General features: G+C 39.4%; 3 protein-coding genes across 4 annotated transcripts; 1 reads left to right on the top strand and 2 right to left on the bottom strand.

The window, feature by feature from the left end:
• Positions 1-31: 31 nt before the first annotated feature.
• LOC135126205 (probable ATP-dependent RNA helicase spindle-E) lies at positions 32-11785 on the bottom strand. Its single transcript, XM_064052073.1, has 16 exons — positions 11351-11785; positions 10933-11091; positions 10662-10883; positions 10409-10612; positions 10187-10360; positions 9940-10136; positions 9733-9890; positions 9510-9676; positions 9123-9456; positions 8343-9075; positions 8142-8289; positions 1868-2098; positions 1468-1812; positions 744-1417; positions 444-695; positions 32-398 (listed from the first exon to the last, which is right to left on the bottom strand). Exons 1-16 carry the CDS (start codon positions 11543-11545, stop codon positions 260-262), a joined length of 4332 nt encoding a protein of 1443 aa, XP_063908143.1. The 5' UTR covers positions 11546-11785; the 3' UTR covers positions 32-259.
• Positions 11786-11848: 63 nt separating this feature from the next.
• Positions 11849-12784, bottom strand: LOC135126204 (RRP15-like protein). The gene is made up of 3 exons (XM_064052072.1): positions 12671-12784; positions 12343-12623; positions 11849-12298 (listed from the first exon to the last, which is right to left on the bottom strand). Exons 1-3 carry the CDS (start codon positions 12702-12704, stop codon positions 11894-11896), a joined length of 720 nt encoding a protein of 239 aa, XP_063908142.1. The 5' UTR covers positions 12705-12784; the 3' UTR covers positions 11849-11893.
• Positions 12785-12808: 24 nt separating this feature from the next.
• LOC135126203 (two pore potassium channel protein sup-9) lies at positions 12809-14246 on the top strand. Of its 2 annotated transcripts, XM_064052071.1 has the most exons (5): positions 12809-13018; positions 13068-13285; positions 13372-13772; positions 13821-13942; positions 14000-14246. In XM_064052071.1, exons 1-5 carry the CDS (start codon positions 12892-12894, stop codon positions 14101-14103), a joined length of 972 nt encoding a protein of 323 aa, XP_063908141.1. In that variant the 5' UTR covers positions 12809-12891; the 3' UTR covers positions 14104-14246. The 2 variants fall into 2 exon arrangements, with proteins under 2 accessions (XP_063908141.1, XP_063908140.1); XM_064052070.1 differs by having other exon boundaries at positions 13821-14246.
• The last annotated feature ends 187 nt before the right edge of the window (positions 14247-14433 follow it).

The following is a 14433-nucleotide window of genomic DNA, read 5'->3' as shown; positions in this document are numbered from 1 at the left end:
AATACTATTTTAAAAGTAAATAAAAAGTCGATTACTAACTCAGTCGTTTATTAAGTAACAAAATTACCATTCTTTAGCGTAACTTTGCATTAAAACTTAAAATTAACACATAAAAATATTTGAACTAGGAGTATATAATTCTAAATCACATATGTAAAAAAATAACTCATTGTTTTACATTAAAACTTAAAATTAAATTATAAAAATACTTGAATTACATAATTCTAAATCACATATGTATTAAAAATAACTCATTGGTTTAATTTTGCTCTCTCGTTTCGTACTTCTGCAAATTTTCTTTGTGTTGTTTCTTGAACAAATGAAGCCTGACCTCACTGATCGTGCGCATCGGAGCAGTCGCGCACAGCTCGCACGCAATCTCCCGCTCCGGTGCCAACCTAAAACCCCAAAATCACCAACAATTCAACCAACGCCGAGCTCACCTTTTCGCGACCAGTAGCAACTCGTTCAAATTCTTGTCGATGGTCATTCTCGCCCCCACGTCGTCTTTCAAGTCGACGAACCACATCAGTGGCCAAATCGCTTCATCATCGCTCTCGATTCGCACTTGAGTCCCCTCTTGGTCAACCTTGTCGACTGTCATAACTGCCACTTCTCCACACAACGTCTTATTCCAGACATCAGCATACTTGATTCTAACCCGATCGACGCTCCTTTGCCTCATGTGCAACAACCTGAAAACACTAATCACCCCAAGTCTACCAATGTAACTATGTACTTACGAAAAAAGGTTTTCTTTCAGAAACATCTGGTATGTGAATAAGTCGCTCGACCCCGACAACCCATCGTGCATATTACTCATGGTTTTAACAGCCGCGTTCATGTAGTAGCGCAGTTGGTTGATTTTAGCCACGAGTTCCTTGTGGAGCTCGGTGTCAAGCACCAGCGATATGTCATGCATGGGGAAATTTGGTTTTCCACTGAACTCCTTGCAGCCCATACCGCACAAAATGGACGCCACTCTGGACCCGTCGGGGGTTAGTTTGGGCTCCATGTTCGGGCAGAATAGCAGCGTTACCAGCATGGGTAAGCCGGGGATGCTGGGCATTACGGTGGTTTGGGAAAGTTTGATGCTTTGACCTAACGCCGACTGCGAAACCGTCGCAGCGACGAGCAATCTAGCGTGGGGGTCGTCTGGGTTATCATCAAGCAGAACCGCATTGACGGAGTCGCCGTCGATGCGAACTGACGCACCCACGCTGGCTTGGACTAACCCACAAACTTTCATTTCAAGGGGGCTGAAAGGCCCCCGCAGTTCCACGATGTCGGTGGCGTCGCTGGTTGAAGGCTCCTCGAAATCGGTGTAGTTCCTGGCCGTGGTGAGCTGTTTGTATAGAGTACTTACGTTGTTGGGGTTCTCGGACCGGAGCACTTTTTGGCGCAGTTCGTGATCCATCTGTTTTATTAAGCGTGAATTATCGAGTTTTACAATTGTGAAGCACCTACCTTTGACCTTTGGCTCTCCTCGCACTTCAGCCCAAAACTCATATCAATCAAGTATTGGTTAAACGAAGTAGAACACCGCTGGCGGTACAACTCGAGATGGACAATGTCGTCAACGACCGAATAAACTTTCGCGTTGAGTAAAACTTTGTCTACTTTCTTTTTAAACGTTTCGTTGACTTCGTCAATCCAAAGCCCCTTGGGGTTTGTAACTAGATCTGGTTGCACTTCGCTCAGGACGCAGCACATGGCGATGGGTTTCACGTGACATTCGGGACAGTCCTGGGGTAGATGGTACAGACGGTTGGAGGGGACTTTTTGGAAGTTACCGTAGTCGACGAACCGGACCTTCAACGTTTTAACGGTAAAAAAAAAAAAAAAAAAGAAAAAGGAGAAAACTTACATGGGCAATATACGGTTTTCCGGGTTTGAGGTCGACGACTTGGCATCTGTAGAACTTGTTGTCTTCGTTGAACTTGGCGGCGTAGAATTTTCCGTTCAAGTAGACTTTTTCGTCGGTGTCTAGAGGTTCCAGGAAGACTCCCGGGTTGTTCAAGGCCGTGAAAATTTTATCGAGGAGTATTCGGGTTTCGTCGTTCCAGTTTTGGCAGTAGAAGTGGCTGGCGTCCACAATCTGTATTATTATTATTATTATTTTTATTATCCAACGCCATTGTAGTATAGTGTCAATAAAATGAGTAGGGAAAATTGCATGGCGACCGTGACAGGATCCGAAGATTCCAGGATGATTCCAGGATAATTGAAACTGAAACCCGTTGTCAGAGGAAAATAAGACATGGGCAGTAAAACGTCGAAAGAAGAAGTCATAATTGCGCAAACAGCAAGCGGGGATGCGACCATAACGAAGACGGATTGGATTTTAATCTGTTTGACGGTTGTGTTGGTAGTTTTATTACTATGGCTGGAAATCAAAAAGTGTAAGAAAATGCTAAGAAAAGTGGTACGTCAAGAAATCCATAAGAATGAATTGGAGCATTCCAGGGACGCTACTACAGAGGCATAGTGATGTAGTGTTACAGTGCAGTGATTGAATGGAAAGTGAAAATCAAGTTAAGTTTTAATCTATTGAAAGTGGGAAAAAGTGGTTAAGTTCGTGAAATTGCGCATAAGGTATTGTAACAGGTTTTCAAAAAGGAAATATGTCGGGTTAACATCGGTCAAAGGAAGTGCAAAGTACACTTTCACTCGTAGGAAATGAAAATTGGAACTTCAGCAAATTTAACTAGTTATTGCATCGAGAATTTTTTTTTTTTGCATGTTAGATATAAAACTTGGGTTCATTGTTATTGCTGATCGTTGTAATTATTGTTTGATTTATCGTAAAATGTTTGATATGCTAATTTGGTATGAAAGGTTGAGAAACTTTTGATGGAGTTAAACTTAACGGGCATTCATAACAAATTAAAAGAGATAAGAACTTATTTAATAAAAATCGGTCGGGATAGGCGCACTATTGAGTGTGTAAATAGGAAGATAAATGAAGCAAATCAAACTTATAAATGTTTAGATCAGGTAAACAAGCAGGTTAAATTAGAGGTAACAAATAAGGAGTATACTGACGAAGATATTCAAAAATTAAATGCACTAAATGGTGAGATACGAAAGATATACAAAGAAATTTTAAATTTTTCAAAAAGTACCAGTACGAGTGTCGGCCCCAAGATGGCATTTGATCTTAAAACGGCTGTTAGTCTATTACCTGTCATGAATGATGATGAGGCTGTAACAATGCAATTGATTGACGCAATAGAACTTTACGATACTATGTTAGAATCAACCGGTAAACCTTCTTTAATAAATTTTGTCTTGAAAACACGTCTTTCAGTTGGTGCGAAACTTCGACTTAAATCGAATTACGATAGTGTTGCTTTGCTCATATCGGATATGAAAACACATTTGATTACAAGGAAAAGCGATACCGCTTTGCAAACGAAATTAATGCGCGCCACACAAGGAAATAAATCCGTTTCAGATTTTGGTAAAGAAATAGAAGAAATATTTGTTAATCTTACTATATCACAAGCTAATGGCGATTCGACAGCATTTAATATTTTAAAATCAGTGAATGAAAAAAATGCTATTAAAAGATTCGCGGATGGCTTGCGTAATCAAAAATTAAGTACCATTGTTGCATCTAGAAATTTTTCATCTCTTAAAGACGCGATTCAAGTAGCGCAGGATGAAGAAATATCACGCTTCGGTCCAGAAAATCAAATTATGACAGCAAATCACAATAAACGGAATTATAATAACGCTAGCAAGAAATATAAATCAAACCAAGGTTCGGATTATTCACATAAAAATTGGAACTATTCACACAAATTTCGTAGAGATAATAACGCAAATGGATCAAATTATGCAAGAGGGAATACATCAAACACAAATCGTAATTTTAATAGAAACAAATACTCAACAGGGAAAGTTTTTAATCATAACCATAACAACAATTCATTTCGTAAATACCAATCAAATAAACAAATTAATCATGTCCAAGAAACGACGAAACAAAACACAGAAGTAGAAACCCGTAACCACCATTTTTTCGAGAAAGTAATAATTAATGAAATTTGTGAATGCAATGGCACCTCATGGGTAAATTGTGGAGTAAACGATAATAATTTTAGTTTTTTAGTAGATACGGGAGCTTCATTGTGTGCTATTAAGCATGAATGTTTATCTAGCGATAATGAAATAATAAAAGAAAAATTGAAAATTAAGGGGATTACAGGTTATATTTTTTCAGAAGGGTACGTTCATTTAAAATTGAAATATAATGGAAAATATTTTGTTCAAAAATTTTACGTATTTAAAAATTTATCGTGTTCAACAAATGGCATTATAGGTAAAAATTTTCTGAAAAAGTTTAGAGGAGTTATTGATTTTGAAAAGGATACTTTACTTCTGTCACATTTTAATAAAGAAACTATAATACCGTTACGTTCTGATAATGATGATATTATTGCAATTCCACCGCGATGTGAGTTTGTTTTTTGGTTATCGACAAAAATTAAAGAAGATTGTGTTATTGTGTCAAAAGAATTATGTTCTGAAGTCTTTATTGCCAACAGTATTGTTAGACCAAAAAATGGTAGAATTCCGGTCAAAATTCTCAATACAAGAGAAACTGAAGTATGTTTGAAAAACTGTGTACCTGAGTTGCAAAGATTATGTGAATATAACATATGTAAATTTGAGAGAAATACAGTTCTGGCTGATAGAGTAGAAAATTTATTAAATTTGTTAAACTTAAAGTCGTTAAATCCACAAGAACAGAAAACAATTGAAAATATTTGTGCTAAATACGCTGATATATTTCATTTACCAGAAGATAAATTATCGACTACTAATTTATATAAACAATCCATTAAACTGAAGGATAATACAAGTTCTATTTATGTCAAACCCTATAGGATTCCACAAACACAAAAACTAGAAATCGAAAAACAAATACGTAACATGTTAAAAGATGATATAATAGAAGAATCTAAAAGCGAATATTCGTCACCACTTCTTCTAGTTCCAAAGAAAAATGATAAAAATGGGGAAAAGAAATGGAGAGTAGTTATCGACTATAGGTTACTTAATCAAAAAATTGAGGACGATAAATTTCCCTTACCGAATATAACAGATATTTTAGATTCATTAGCGGGAGCGGTATATTTTTCTCATTTAGATCTGAGTCAGGGATACTATCAGGTAGAATTAGAACAACAAAGTCGACCTTATACAGCTTTTACTACAAACCAGGGGCAGTTTCAAATGAAAAGGTTGCCGATGGGTTTAAAAACAAGTCCCAGAGCTTTTTCACGACTAATGACAATATCAATGTCTGGTTTAAATTATGAAAAATGTTTTGTCTACCTAGATGATTTAATTGTATTTGGAAGAAATCTACAAGATCACAATTCTAATTTAATTAAAGTATTTAACAGGCTTAGGAAAGTAAACTTGAAACTTAATCCAGTAAAATGTGAGTTTTTGAAGAAAGAGATTCTTTATTTGGGACATATTATTACATCGAATGGTATTTTACCTGATCCTAGTAAAACTAAAATATTAAATGAATATCCTATTCCGACAACAGTTGATGAAGTAAGACGATTCGTAGCATTTGCTAATTACTACAGAAAGTACATACCAAAATTTGCTGAAAGGGCAGCACCCTTAAATCAACTTTGTAAGAAAAATGTAACATTTGAATGGTCTAAATCTTGTCAACAAGCTTTTCTAAATCTTAAAAATGCTCTTACGAAACCTCCGGTATTGGATTATCCAGATTTTTCAGAAAAAAATGAGTTTATTTTACAAACTGATGCATCTGGGATAGCAGTTGGAGCTATTTTATCAAATCAAAATAGTAAACCAGTAGCTTACGCCAGTCGAGTTCTAAATAAAGCCGAATTGAATTACTCAACTATAGAAAAAGAGTTATTAGCTATAGTCTGGGGAGTGAAACATTTTCGACCATATCTGAATGGTAGACGGTTTAAAATTTTAACTGATCACAGACCACTGGTATATTTATTCAATCTTACCAATCCCTCTAGCAGATTAACTAAATTTAGATTATGTTTGGAAGAGTATGATTTTGTTGTTGAGTATGTGAAAGGAGCAGATAATGTCTCTGCAGATGCTTTATCACGAGTGAGTGTGTCATCGAATGAATTGAAAAGTATGAATGAAAATTTGATTGCTGTGATGACAAGAGCGCAAGTAAAAAAATGTAAATCCAGTGACCAGAAATATGACAATTCAGAGATTACTGCAAACATACGGACTGATCACCCGAATATTGTAGAAATACTCAAAAAACCCAAAGATTGTATTGAATTGGTAGTTAATCCTAAGGCAATTTCCAAAAGTTTTGAGAAATATCACAAAGAAAAGATTGGAAATTTTACCTATATTCCTGCTGTGTCAACAATTTACACAAACCTAAAATCCCGATCGGCATCAGCGCGAGACGAGTTGTCGAGAGAATTAGCGTTAATTTGTAAAAAATTTGATATTACAGAGTTGACAGTTTTAAAAAATAATGATAATGCGCATGTTATAAGAGACCTAGCTAGGATATGTAATAATGAAATGAGCTCACAGGGTACCCAAAATACAAATAAGTTCAACCTTCCTTTTCCAAGGATTTATGTTGTGTCAGGAGCTCAACGTGTATTTAATAAAGATGAACAAACAGTAATTTTAAATGATTTTCACTTACTACCAACTAGTGGTCATGCAGGAATTAACAGAATGCTAAATAATATTAAAAAATATTACTTTTGGCCAGGATTAGGTAGAGACGTTACGAATTTTGTAAAAAAATGTGATAGTTGTCAAAAACAGAAATTTAGTAAACATATAAAAGAACCAATGGTAATTACATCTACACCATCTTCTTCGTTTGAGAAAATCTATTTGGATATCGTAGGCCCTATAGAAAAAGATTTATATGGTTTTAACTATATACTCACACTGCAATGCGATTTAACTAAATTTGTAGAAGCGCATCCATTAAAAACCAAAGATACGATAACAGTAGCTAAAAATTTTGTAGAAAACTTTATTTTACGGTTCGGAATTCCGAAAGAAATTGCTTCAGATCGGGGTACGGAATTTATTTCATCAACAATGGCTGAAATTTGTAAACTATTGCATATTAAGCAGTTGCATTCTACATCTTACCATCATCAGAGTATAGGGGCACTTGAAAATTCTCATAAAGTTTTAGGAGCTTATTTGAGAACGATGACAGAAAATAAAACGAGATCATGGAGTACATGGCTATCTTATTGGTGTTTTTCTTATAATACTACAGTACATACGGAAACAAAGTACACTCCTTATGAATTAGTTTTCGGGAAAAAATGTAAAATTCCTAGCAATTTAGTTAAGGAAGTTGAGCCAATGTATAATTTTGACGATTATTCTAAAGAATTAAAATTTAGGTTACAGAAAGCATATCAAGATGCACATTGTAATTTAGTTGCAAGTAAACTTAAACGGAAAGATAAGTACGATAAAAATGCTAATCCCATAGTTTATAAGAAAGGTGATTTAATTTTAGTGCAAAACGAAACAGGTGATAAATTAAGTGTTGTGTACAACGGTCCTTTCGAAGTTTTAGAAGAAGAAACACCAAATGTGAAAATAATTAAAAATAGTAGACAGGTAACAGTGCATAAAAATAGAACAAAATTATATCATAAAGATGACTAACGCTATGCACGGCTCACGTTGCATGTAGTGTAGCATGTCTTGTAAAGTCATCAAAAGGAAAATTTGTAATAGTAATAGTTAGCGTAGGTCATAACATGTTTAGATTTAATTTAAACCAAGTTTCAGAATGAATGATTGTGCGAATGTGTTAGTTTTAGACAAAAATTACATCTAAATGTTACCTAAATGTATTTTTTTTTTGTCCGGTAGAGGTGTAGTATAGTGTCAATAAAATGAGTAGGGAAAATTGTTAACGTAAGGAATATATAGAAGAGGTGATTGTACCGTTGGATAGTGTGGATTAGGTAGTGTTAGAATAAAGTTCTAAAACGCAACCTGCGTTTCTGTGACCCTCCCCCCCCGTACTCAGTGCCTAAAATGTAAGCAGACAACAAATATAACACGGCATATGAATGTTGAATATTACACCATCTCAAACTTACGTGTGTGACTGTGACCGTGATGTACTCGAGATCCAACGGCGGCAGCGGCGAGTACTCCACCGCCGTAAAACAATTCAGCTCCTCCTCCTCCTCCTTCTTCTTGTTCTTCTCCTCCGTCGAATTGGCGAACGCCCACGCCTTATGGTCCCTGCAACAAACTCACTCTCAAATCTCCACCAAGCACTCGCTCCGCCCCCTTACGGCAAAATCCTCAACCTAAACGGCGTATTCAGCTGCCGCTTCCGCACCGCCTCGTACACGTCGACGCCGATGTTCCCGGGAATAGTGGCGATGAACTGTCGCCCCTCCACCGTGACTTGCTCCGGCTGCTGCACGTTGTTGAACTCGACGAAAACCTTCGTACTCTGTGCGTCGAACCCGATCTGGACGCTGTCGTTGTGGTCGACCTGCAGCATCTGCTTGATCTGGCGCACGTAGATGTGTCCCGGCTGGTTGACCTTCATGTTACTGAAGTACACGGTTTTGTTGGGATCGCGGCCGTTCAGGATCTTCACGGCCTCTCGGGAGTCCACCTGGCCGTAGTCCGACGAGCGGACGAAGTAGTTGGGGTAGAAAGCGCCGCAGATGATGATTTTGAGAACCGTGGGCTTCTCGATGGCCGAGAGAGGGACTCGGTTGGGGCCCACGGCTTGCTCGATGGAGAATTTCTTCAGCCGGCCGTTGATTTCCTTGATGAGGAGATCCCACTCGCGGAGGCCTTTCAAGTTGACGAAGTTGGTCTTGCACCAGCCGTACTCCTCGCTGATGTTGCGGAAAGCGTTTTCGCGCTTTTTGTTCATCCACACGTTGTATAAATTCAGGAGTGTCATGAAGTCGCTGCACGATCTGTCAGCCCACAACAACTTTTTCCGGTAACACTTGATCCTGGCGTGGAAATTCTGCACGAATATGTTCCTGGTCATACAACCGGCAGCTGAAAGTCATAGTTAAGTTTGACCCAAAACGTCCACACGAACCTACCCATTATGACCGTTTCTTGCAAACAACTAAACATGTGACCTAGTATGATGAGCTTGGACAGCCGGATGTCGATGGGTAGCGAGCCCATGATGCGTCCGATGAAGGTAATGTCACCGTCGGCGGGTGTCTTATGACCGCGGCAAGTGGTGAGCAAAGCCCCGGCTTCTTTCAAGTTCCAAATGCAGGTTTCGACGTCTCTGAGGTTTGGGGGGCTTATGGCCAACGAGAGGACGTTCTTGGGGGTGTCGTTCAAATCTAGGAGCTTCATGTAGAGGATGACGTTCTCGAGAGGGGCTCGCTGGAGCTCCGGCAAGGTGCTTTCTTGCATCTGGCACTAGATAAGGTGCAAACTTAGTACGCAATGTTTGATTAATAATTAGTACTAACTTCGTAGAATGTACACGGTACTAGACGGTAGACTCTGCCGCTGGAGACGCGCCCCACGCGACCCGCCCTCTGGATACAATTGTTGCGGGAAGCCCACTGGAGACTCAACGTGGAAAATTTCGTCACCTCGTTCATCGTCATTATTTTGGTCAAGCAAAAATCGATCACTGAAATATATGACGTCATTGTTTTCTCAGAGGGGGTAACACACCAGTTTGCTTACCGTATTTAACATCGGGAACGGTAACCGAACTCTCAGCGATGTTCGTAGAAAGGATGATTTTCCGACACCCGGATTTGGGTTTCTGGAACGCCTTAAACATGTGTTCGCTTGTTAGCGACGAGTGCAACGGAACGATATCCCAATCGAGAGAAGTGTTCCTACAAAACAAAATTCAAATTCGGCTAATCCAAATACACACAAAATTACTTCTTTTCAACTAGGAGTTTGTGCATTTCTTCGATTTCGTGGTAGCCTGGCAAGAAAACTAGAACACTTCCGTGGAGGGTGTCGTCGCCGTTCGGTACTTCTTTCTCGTCTAATTCATCAAAGATCTTAATTAGTTTGGAACACATTTCGTACTGCTGGGGCATTATGCAAGGATCATCAATACTGTAAGATATTTGCTAAAAATACAAAAAGTGGGTGAAAATACGACAAATAAATCCGTGAATACCGAAAGTACAGACTGGGCGAATTGCTCGACGTAGTAAATGTTCGTTTCGTATTCGCTTTTCTTGTTTACGTATAAAATCGGGGCTGGAAGAAAATTATCGGGGTTGTTTCTCGGAATGCTGCGAAAGTAATAAGCGAAATCGTCTGCCTCCATTGTAGCTGACATCAAAATGACCTAAAACGAATTTTTATTTAAGCGAAAATGACGACAAAAAAGTCTCACTTTAACAGATGGAGAATTCGTGAAGAGATACTTCCTCACAATCAACAACAAAAAATCGAGCGACTTGTTTCGTTCGTGAACTTCATCAATAATCACATGACTGTACTTATTCAAATTTTTCTGCAAAATTAGCTTCTGTAGAAGGACTTCTGTAGTCATGTAAGTCAAAATCACATCCTCTCCTACGTTTCTATCCAGTCCAACCTAACAAATCCTCATTATAATAAAAAAATGACTAATTTTTAACTCCTACTTGATAACCGCAAACTGTCCCAATTGCCCATCCTCGTTCTTCACACACTCTCTGGGCTATATTTATAGCCGCTATTCTTCTCGGTTGAGTTACTACAATGTTGCATGGAGATTTGGTTTCCCTACACTGATCAAGAATGTACTGAGGAACTTGGGTGGTTTTTCCACAACCCGTAGGTCCCTGGATTATCACGACTGAGTTAGTGTTCATGGTATTGAGAATCTGGAAATTCGGGGGGTCATTGGTGGCGACGTTTCAAGTAAGAACCTACAGTGTTTTTGAATGAGTCAATTGGGAGTTCTTTTTTGTAGTAGGTGTCGAATCGGTATTTGCTGAACACCACGGGGACGTGGACCAGCTCCATAATGTCTGTACCCAGGAGGGATTCTTCATGGCCGTCTTCGATGTCTGTTAAACCGCCAGTTTCTTCCTATACAAAACGTGATTTACAAGGAGCCGGGAAGTTATTAGTCTAGATAAATGTTTATACATTTTTTATTGTATAAAGAAGCAACTATTTTTTTTTTTATTCAATTTTTCGTTAGGATAAATCAGCTACGGCGTTATCGTTAAAAAAATGATCACTTTTTTGGTCCACAATTGATTAAAAAAAAAATGAAAATACACGTGCTGCGTGTCAGCCAATCATACCAAAAACCCCCAAACACACGTTCCCTTAATTGCTTTACCTGCTGCCGAGGAAAATAAGTTTCAAACTCCTTCTGAACATACTCCTGCTGTTCCGTATCAGAGTCATCCTCGGAATCCCATACATCGTCGTCTTCATCGTCGGAAACCCCGTAATCCATGACCCCGTTAACTTGTCCCCGCGTGGGTACCGGTTCAATTCTATTATTCAACAGATCCGCTAGCAAATCACCCATTTTTGAGCAAAATTTCAACACACACTAAACATCAACATAACCAAACTTTCGTACGAAAATTCAAACCCGCTCACTGGGTTTGAAGACCGGAACTCGAAACCCTTAATTGTTATACCAAAACGAAACACCAACACGTGTTTTGTGACCGACACTGATTAACAACATCCACACCGAGTGTTTATCACTTTATCAGTACACGAAAAACAGCTGTAACCATTTTTCGCTACTTCCATTTTGTTATTTGGTGTATTTCGTGTCACAGAATTGCCAACCTCACACCCAAACACCCCAAAGAAATTTAACTTTTTTTGTTTTAGTAAAAATTTATTTAAATTTGTACAAAAAGCGTTAATCAGATTCCATTTCGACTTGCTCCTCCGTTTCCATTTCCTCTTCGGGCTCCCTGTCCCAGTCCTTCAACTTAGCACCCATCATAAAATCGTCGCGTAGAACGCTCCAAGTAGAGTCGCCCCCTTTTACACTCTCCTTTTCTTTGTCCGTATCTTCAGTGTGCGACTTTCCACCCATCAAAACGTCCAAAAACGCCCTCTTGTCGATATTTTTCAAAACCTTCTCTTTTCGGACTTCCAAAGGGCCTGCCTCCTCTAGTTTCTTACTAATGTCTTTCTGCTGAGTCTTCACCGCGTTGAACAGTTGCACCACACCTCTGGTCGCTATTTTCGCCAAAGTGCGCTCCCTATCTTTTTCGAGCACGTTGGGTTTGACACGTAAATTGGGCAACTCTTTTTTCCTCTAAAACGCAAAGTTAGACGTGTTGTTGCCAAACACGAACCCACCTTTTTCCGTGGTTGCGTTTCTTCTATCCGCTCGTCTTCAACCTCGACTTGTTCTTCTTTGACGTCACCATCTGCAGTTGCCACTTCAAACCCCGCCGATTTCGTTTTAGTTTTTTTTGTGTCTGTTAGTTTCTTCGCTTTTGATAACACTAGCGTCTTTTTTCCTTTGGGTTTGTTCGTTTTTAGGATTTTGGCGATGGAATCGGCCCACCCCGCGTTGGCGGTACCTGGAGTGTCATCATCGTCCGACAAACTTTGATCTTCGTCGCTACTTTCAGAATCTAAAACTCAAAAGTAATTTTTTGACGAGGTAATATCACAGTTTTACCCCTTGTTTCTACAACTTTTGCCATTATTGTCATTTCTGTTTTTGTTCAAAACAAAACTTTTAGGTTAGCAACGTGCTCGTTGACGTTTGGTTGGTGATTTTAGGGACTTTGGTTTTGGCGCTAGGAAAATCCCCCTGTCGACGTCCAGCGTCCCGAGCGTCGACCCAAATTCGAATCGATTTTGTTTATCAATATTAAAACAGCAATTAGTCGTGCCGCAATGAAAAGGCAGAATGTTCGCACATTATCTCTGGTAGTTTGCACGTTTACTTATTTATTAATAGGTGCGGCGGTTTTCGACGCTCTGGAATCAAAGGAGGAGAGCAGACGGGACGAACTTCTCAAAGGTTCGTATTACCTACTTTTCCGCTCTGTTTTAATTTATCACGTCGCTAGTGTCCACAAACGCCCTCAAGAGCAAATACAACATATCAGATGACGACTACAGGATGATCGAACTCGTCATTACTGAGTACAAACCGCACAAGGCGGGCCCGCAGTGGAAGTTCGCCGGGGCTTTTTATTTTGCGACGGTGGTGCTTGCGATGATCGGTTATGGGCACTCGACTCCTGTGACAGCCGGGGGAAAAGCGTTCTGCATGGGTTATGCCATGGTACAGAAATAAATCTAGAGTACTGTGACATTGTTGACATAAATGACAAGTGACACGGACACGCTTGATCACTGGTTTGTTTTCAGGTGGGGATTCCTTTGGGGCTGGTGATGTTTCAGAGCATCGGTGAGCGTCTGAACAAGTTCGCTTCAGTCGTCATAAGACAAATTAAAAAATATCTGCACTGTAAGAAAATCGAAGCGACTGAGATGAATCTCATGTTCGCCACTGGTATGCTGTCTTCTATTATAATTACCACGGGAGCTGCGGTTTTTTCTAGATATGAGGGCTGGACGTATTTTGATAGTTTCTACTACTGTTTTGTAACCCTGACGACTATAGGTTTCGGCGACTATGTGGCTTTGCAGAACGATAACGCCCTCAAAGACAAACCGGGTTACGTCGCTTTAAGTTTAGTTTTTATTTTGTTCGGGTTGGCGGTAGTGGCTGCCAGTATTAATCTTCTCGTGCTGAGGTTCATGACAATGTGAGTGCTCGTGCGTTTTTCGTTATAAATCTAGCTTGTCGGTTTTAGGAACGCTGAAGACATCCGACGCGACGATCCAGACATGCAGTCTTCCTCTCACCACGTTTTGACACTCGACGGCGAAGTTATGGCTGTCAACGGAAAACTGTTAGCCGCTAATCCATACCTAGGTATTGGTGAAAATCCAGAAATTGATCAAATGTCCGTCTGTTCGTGTAATTGTCTAGGACTGAATCACATTGATAATCAAGAGTGGCTGCTGGACACTAGCTACCACCCATCTCAGACTGTTTTGGCTTCCAATTTAAAAATAAAAAGGGCTTCTGTGTGACACAATTTTAAACACAAGTACAGCTTGGAGTAAGCCAATCCTGACCACCAAGACACAGTTGTGCCAACTTTTTTAGCATTTTTTGAAAGGTGGACGCCCCTCATTGTACCGAACGGTGTTATCAGTGTTATGTGCATGTTCCTCACATTATGACATCCAGACTGGCCGCAAACGATTTTTTATCGCAAAAAACAGACCCATATCAAGTGACCCATAGCAATTTAAACAATTAAACACGAACACCTTGTATATATTTTCAGAAACTAACAATCCAGTCGGTTTGGAAAGTCATCTTAATGTTATTTTTGACGAAAACTTTAGGTAAATGTA

This window comes from Zophobas morio, unplaced genomic scaffold, assembly GCF_036711695.1.
Source record: "Zophobas morio isolate AGI-343-1 ecotype UQ-CSIRO unplaced genomic scaffold, CSIRO_AGI_Zmor_V1 ptg000010l, whole genome shotgun sequence".
Lineage (NCBI taxonomy): Eukaryota > Metazoa > Arthropoda > Insecta > Coleoptera > Tenebrionidae > Zophobas > Zophobas morio.
This window is presented reverse-complemented; position numbering and strand designations above follow the sequence as displayed.